The 7,062-nt window shown below is 46.8% G+C and overlaps 1 protein-coding gene across 4 annotated transcripts; it reads left to right on the top strand.

The window, feature by feature from the left end:
* Nucleotides 1-3,375: 3,375 nt before the first annotated feature.
* On the top strand, nucleotides 3,376-6,755 carry LOC117854228 (transcription factor bHLH144). 4 transcript variants are annotated; one of them, XM_034736531.2, is made up of 4 exons: nucleotides 3,376-3,778; nucleotides 3,889-4,154; nucleotides 4,224-4,266; nucleotides 5,305-6,755. In XM_034736531.2, exon 4 carries the CDS (start codon nucleotides 5,572-5,574, stop codon nucleotides 6,358-6,360), a length of 789 nt encoding a protein of 262 aa, XP_034592422.1. In that variant the 5' UTR covers nucleotides 3,376-3,778; nucleotides 3,889-4,154; nucleotides 4,224-4,266; nucleotides 5,305-5,571; the 3' UTR covers nucleotides 6,361-6,755. The 4 variants fall into 4 exon arrangements, with proteins under 4 accessions (XP_034592422.1, XP_034592420.1, XP_072149295.1 ...); XM_034736529.2 differs by lacking the exon at nucleotides 4,224-4,266 and having other exon boundaries at nucleotides 3,889-4,192; XM_072293194.1 differs by having other exon boundaries at nucleotides 3,889-4,266.
* The last annotated feature ends 307 nt before the right edge of the window (nucleotides 6,756-7,062 follow it).

Genomic DNA, 7,062 nt, shown 5'->3' with positions numbered 1-7,062 from the left:
CATGTGAATTCAATCCAATTAGCACAATAGTAAATCTTCAATTGGTTTATATGGAGTTCTCTAATTCACCACGGGCACACAGGCAGAAGCACCACAAGGTTTGTCACATTCTGAATTCTGAAACCATGTTAAATCTCCAAGATATACCAATGGTCAATTCACTTTTTCGACAAACTGGATGTGGCTTATCTGGAGACATGATAGGTCAGATTACTGGGACAGTACGCCTGCAATCTCAGTGCAGTACATTCGATGGTCACCTCAAGTTCGGATTATGGCGCGGGCCCCGCGCCAAAAGTCGGCACGACGCAGCAGTATAATACTACATGAGTGCGCCTGGTGTGGCGCTAGCAATGCTGCTAGCATGCTGCTGCTGCTCGGCCGGCTGGCCCCCACCGATGCGTGCTCGCCCTCGCACCAATCGCAGTCGCGCTCGGTCCGTGTGCTCGCTCGGGTCGGGGCGGGCCGGCGGGGCCGTAGGCAGAGCCGAGCCGGAACACGGAGCCCGCTCGCTCGGCGCTCGGTCGCGCCAGCCGCATGATGGCATTTGACGGCGATGATGGCTTCCACGCCGGACCGACACACGCCGACGAGGTGGAGTGTACGCCCTGGGCGCGGGTCCCGTCCACGGGCGCGCCCGCTTCTGCCCGAAGCCGAGCTGGGATTGCGATTACGAGGGCGCCGTTGCCCACGCCATGATGGCGTCTGCGCCTGGCCGCTCCCCTGTACGGCGACACCATCACTGCCTCCGTTGCTTCCCATGATTTTATCGTCGCACGGGCTCGGATTAGCCTCCGTCGACCAACCGGGCGGCTTCCACCCGATGACAGCCTGCTGACGCCACTGCCATACGTAGTAATCCTTGTGCCGTATATTTTACAGTGTTTTGTGTCGTACTCTCGTTGGCCGCAGCAATAAACAAAAGACTCAAAGAGGACTAACAGAGCGACGTCCTAGCGTTAATGGTAAACTCAATGCCAATATAGCACTATAACATCCGTGTGGAAAAATTCTGAAACTGAGTTGAACGAATGACTGTTATGGTCAATAATGTCTTGTGAAATCATCATATTACATAATTCACATTAATATCGGCATTCATCATATAAAATTGTGTACTAAAATTTCTCATTTCCATGGTTTATAGTGTTTTGTAGATTTTGACTTTCTTCATATACAAGCAATTGTAGATGTTACATACAAACTGAGTGCGTATCCAAGGAATCATATATTTTTTGTAGGCAACACAAAGGGGTGCATTCTTATGTTAAACTCAGTGCCAGCATTGTACTAAGCTCAAATCTCAAGGTAAAATTCTCAAAATGGTCCGAATTGCAATTGTGCTCAATGATGCCTTGTAAAGTCTTCATATTACGTAACTCAAAGAAAAGCCTTGCAAAATCTCTGTTTTCATAATTCAACTATGTGGCAACCACATTTTAGACCAAGGGGTTGCTAGTTCATGGGCTACGGAAAGTAAGAAATAAAAGTAAGTGGCAATGGAAACCGTAAACCTTTTAACTTTGATCAATGCACCAAATTTATTGCAACTGGTCACACAAGCAAAATCATAAAACTAATAACATTTGTTATAAAAATATTTCCATAGTGGTATAGTTTTCTATAGATTTTGACTATTGTTATTTCCATACAAAATGCAATAGTCAAAATTACTCTAATTAGAAACTTCAAATGACCAAATCATCAAATAGTTTCGAGCATAGTTAGTATATATGGTTCACATGTGGTGATCTTGCCATTAGAGTCAGCAAGACATGTAAAACTTCATGTTTGAGTTAAATCTTTGTTGCATTAATGGAAATAAATTATTAGAAATCTTAATATGTGATGGGGTCACATAATTTAATTTTTTGCAAAACGCGGTACAAACATAGACACTAATATAAATACACGTATACTCACCCAATCCTTCCGAGCAAATCCGAGAGACTAGACTGGCATATGTTAATATCAATTAAGTCACCACAACTACATCGCTATCAACCAACATTTCGCATAGCACAGAAAGAAAGCACAATAACAACTATCTAGCAAATTCTTTCATGAAGTATTGGCAGTTGCTTACAACTTTCCCCCCACAAAAATTGAAGGCAGATGGCCAGCATGTTACAGTTATCACTGGGTACGTCCCCATATATATGATACGTGAAGCATACTTCTCTATCTTTTTTCATGCGCATGCTTATGTGCATCACTAGCGTTTGCATCGTTCTTAATAGATAATGTTTGATCGAGTACCACGATAACAAGTTTGGCTAATTGTTTATGGCAACATTTTTTTTATCGTGTGTGCATGGTATGCTAAACAAGGTTATTAAAAACTATTGCTTGCACGGATTGGTGCATGTTAAAGTATGCCACCATCTTGATCAGGCAACTGAGTTTTGGATTAAGGCTTTATTCAATCATTTTCAGATCTACATTGCTAGTGCTATGCGCATCAAGTCTTTAATCCAACTAATGAACCAAAAATTTATCCTTTTGGTTCTGGCCATACATCAGGTCAAACTTCTGAACCCGTAACTATATGAATATAAGATACTAATAGTATTATGCGTATATCTGTATCCAAGTTATGTTTGAAAATCCTTCACTATAAAAACGACTGCCTTTAACGGTTAGGTGGAGTAAATTAGTTCAAATTTAGCATAATCTATTTCAAAAAGGAACCCTGAATTTCTTAGTAATAATTAAACAAAAGGATCCATTTAATATTCAGATGTGTTGGTTCAAAAATGGATCGGCAGCGCTTCAATCGTTCCGAGCACATCCCTGAGTTAGTACGGAAAGCACATCCCTGAGTTAGTAGGGAAGTATTTTGAACCAGGCGCGTATCGTACAAAATATCTCGAACAAGATAGGGTGTTTAGATACGAGGTGCTAAACTTTAGCAGTGTCACATCGGATGTTTGAATGCTAATTAGGAGAACTAATCATAAACTAATTACAAAACTAATTGCACAGATGGAGTCTAATTCGCGAGATAAATCTATTAAGGCTAATTAATCCATCATTAAGAAATGGTTACTGTAGCACCATATTATCAAATCATGAACTAATTAGACTTAATAGATTCGTCTCGCGAATTAGACTTCAACTTTAGTTTTGTAATTAGACTATATTTAACACTCCTAATTACTATTAGATCTCCAAAGATCTAACGTGACAGGTGAAATTTAGTAGGGACCCCCTTCGTCGATGAAACGACGGGAATTGCAATGCCATGGCCTGGCCCTGGAAACACGAACGCATACCGCAGGAGCAGCAGCAGGGGAGGAGCAGACAGCACGTGGAGTACAATTCGGACGAGCAATCTCGCATGTCCGGTGGTCCATCGCAGCAGCCGCCACCTATACTAGCTCGGTTCAACTCCCGCAGCATGATGGCTGCTGCCCCGGACGCCGCCCTGCGTTCGCCCCGGCCCTACCTCCCAGCGTCCCAAGGCGCGCATCGATGGCCCCGGGGGGCACGCGCGCAGCGCCGCGGCGGGTCCCGGCACCAAACGCAGCTCCACCTCGCCCTTCCTCCCTCTCTGTATCACGCACACTCAAAAGAAGTGCCGCAAAAGGAACGAGCAAAAGGAGAGGGGAGGAAGGGACCAATCGGAGCATCCAATCCAGCACCGGCTGCTCCTCCGTTATATAAAACCCTGTGCCCCTCCTTTGCCGGCTCAGTCCATCCATCCCATCCCCGTTCCATTGCTCTGTTCTGCTTGAGTCAGCCTTCAGTTCCATTTCATTCCAGAGTGCCTTGATTGGTATGGTCTTGATCACACCACACAGCGCTTCCTCTGTCTTGCGTTACTTTTCTGCTCCAAGTGATTGATCCTGGGGCTGATCGCTTGGCGCTGTGTTTTGGTAATTTCAGGCGGAGAAGGAAACGGAGGGGGGCGAGATGCCGTGGGTGGGCGCGGTCTTGCGGTTGGTGGTGTTCTTCCGCGTCATCCTGTGATCTCGCGCCGGTCCGTCCGTCGAGCGATCGCGATTCGAGGTCAACGCCTGCTTGGAGCCCGGGTGATACCACCGGCTGCTGAGGAGGACATGTGCTTTGGGTTCAACCGGAGGAGCCTTGACGCCATCGTTATGACAAGTGGCGCCGTCGCGTACTACTACAGATTGATGCAAGTTTGCCAGGTCAGCGCCCTCTCGCCAAGAACGCATCGGCAATTCAGGTCTCCTTCCGTTACATTGTTCGATTTTCAGATGTCTTCCGCTTTGCCTGTAAGCATGGGATCGTCAGCTGTTCGTATGTACTCTCTTTATCCTAAATTATAAGTTGTTTTAGCTTTTTTAAATTTATAAACTTTATTATACATTTAGATGTACCATATGTTTAGATGCATAATAATATCTATATATATATATAAAAGTTAAAACAAACTATAATTCAGAACGGGGAGCAGATGATAAGAACTTGGTGTTCTTGGTGCCTGTCTGTTGCGACCAGTGTAGATAGGAAAGCGATCGGGCTCCACCACGTCAACGATGAGGACTGGGCCAGCCGCCAGCGTGTTGTCAATGCTCTGCGCAGTCAAAAGATGGCGTTTTGAACTTTTGAAGAAACTCGTCAACTTTTTGTTGCTATTTGCCAAAAGTCGGAGCAGAAAGCCACTAGCTTAAACAAAGTTGTAGCCTACGTTTGCCTCGGTTCGGGAGGCAGTGTTTTGATGTGCTAGCACTGCGAAAAAGAACCAAGTTTGCTTCATTTAGACAAGTACTGGTAGAGTCCTAAAACATTCAACTGGATTCAGTTTAGCCTTGCATGCATTCAGGAATGCTTCACCATAGCTGCTCTGTTTTTTAGTTCTATTTGTCATTGCACTATACTCTGTTCTTCATCTTAAAAAACACTCTGTTCTTCCTCTGTTCTGTTACATTCTTGCTCTTCTAATGGACTGCCCCACGATAAGCCAATTTATGTATCAGCCAGCACGCCACAGAAAAAAAAAATCTGAAGCATACATTGTCACTATACTTAACAGGCGTCGTTGTTCACAAATTGTTAGATATACTAATGAACTCATGGTCGCTCTAGCTTTCACTCTAGTAATATCTAACTTACCTGCGCAACTTGCTAAATTGCTCTGGCCCTCTTCTCTTGGTGCTCTTTTCTCACCTTGTAAGCTGATCCTAGTATAAGTCTATAACGTGTTTTTATAGACTGAGTTGCACATCAAAAGATGCTTCGTCCACAAATGATCGTAACCAATACTATGTTCGAAAAATATCATTTGTTACATGCAAATATCACTCTAATTTGTTTTCAAATGATTACTTCTTGCAGGCTGAATACTTCCGCCAGCTTCTGAAGCCCGTGACGTAGATTTGGCCATCAGTCCCCATCTCCCTCTCCTTCCCAAAAATCTCAAACCCAAACAAAACTAAATGATACAATTTTGAATTCAACCACAAGAAAACACCAGCTCCAAGTCCAGATAAAAAAATTCTCCCAAATTCCTGTTCAATTTCATTCCAATCGAAAGCCTCAAATCTTCCTAGAATTCCCGCACAAACACTGCCGGAAATCAAGCATCACTTCAAGAGCGGCCCTATGCAGGGAGACCCCGGATACGGGTACGGTGGCTACGGGTACGGGTACGGCTATGGCTACGGCGCCGGCGCCGGTGGCTATGACTACGACGTGGCCGGCTACGGTGGTGGAGGCGCGTACTACACGGCCAACGACCGGTACCCCGCCGCGCCGGCTGCCTATGGGAACCCGCTGTCCGGTCGGAGGCAGCACGACTTCCCGGCGCCACTCACGGGCCTGGAGTTCCAGCCGTCGGACACCTGCCCCAAGAACTATGTCATCTTCGACCAGACGTACGACCGGAGCCGGGTCATGTTCCACCCCTCCTTGGCCAACAAGATCGGCTCGTCCGGTGGCGGGTACGACTACGACCACTGCTGCTACGGCTACGATCAGAACTACGCCGGCAAGAGCGCCTACTACGGCTGCGGAGATGACGGCGGCGCTGCCTCAATTCGGCAGAAAGAGGACACGGACGAGATCGACGCGCTGATGAGCACGGAGGACGGTGAGGACGAGGACGACGTGCTGAGCACTGGCCGCACGCCTGGGTGCCGCGCCGGGGGATCCCCAGACTCCACGTGCTCGTCCGGGTACGGGGCTAGCGGCAGCGGGCGGAAGCACGAGACCGGTGGCGGAGGCGGCGAGAAGAAGAAGGAGCGGATGAAGAAGATGGTGCGGACGCTCAAGGGGATCATCCCCGGCGGCGACCGGATGGACACGCCGGCCGTCCTCGACGAGGCCGTGAGGTACCTCAAGTCGCTCAAGGTGGAGGTCAAGAAGCTCGGCGCGCGCGGGTCAAGCAGTTAGCTAGCCAGCTCACATCGGCATCCGGCAGTGACCACAATGGCTGCCGAAATCTCCCACTCTACATCGGCAGATAAGATGAGATCGGCGATCGATGATGGCAACGACAGCCTCCCATCTTGGCATCAGATGCCACGAACCAGTTGGTGCATGCTCTGTTTGCGCTGATAGGATTAGAGCATGGCATGGGAGAGAGCTCAATTGCCGCGCGCTTTCGCGCTTTATTTTGTCAGCGTCTTGTGGTGCCTCTGCCTCTAGGCTCTAGCGTGCGTGGGTGCGTGCATGGATTGTTGCTTTTCTTTCTTAGAAGTTGCAGCCTTTTCCTCTTTCGTATCTCTTGATAGTGGCTGGTGTTGTAACTATCACGATGATGATATATATACACCGTGTTTTTGTTATCCTTTTGCGGCATGGCACCATGGGAGCCGCTTGCAAACTTTTAGTTTTTTTTTTCAAAACACAGCATAGACCCTCACGTGCTAACCTCTATGAATACACGTACGTAAACCTATCTCTATGAACATCTTGAGAGACTAAGGCCAATCTCAGCGCATGATTTTATCGCATTGTTACCAAAAGTACCATGTTAGCTTTTTCAATGAAATGAAACTGCTACTTTCAGTGCACCAGTTTCATGCACAGTTTTAACATGGAGAAAGTGTCATAGAGACACTACTTAAAGCATTTTCAACCATATATAGGAAT

The sequence above is a fragment of the Setaria viridis genome, chromosome 4 (genome assembly GCF_005286985.2).
Source record: "Setaria viridis chromosome 4, Setaria_viridis_v4.0, whole genome shotgun sequence".
Lineage (NCBI taxonomy): Eukaryota > Viridiplantae > Streptophyta > Magnoliopsida > Poales > Poaceae > Setaria > Setaria viridis.
The sequence above is the reverse complement of the archived record's forward strand: the minus strand, read 5'-3'. Positions and strand labels throughout refer to the sequence as shown.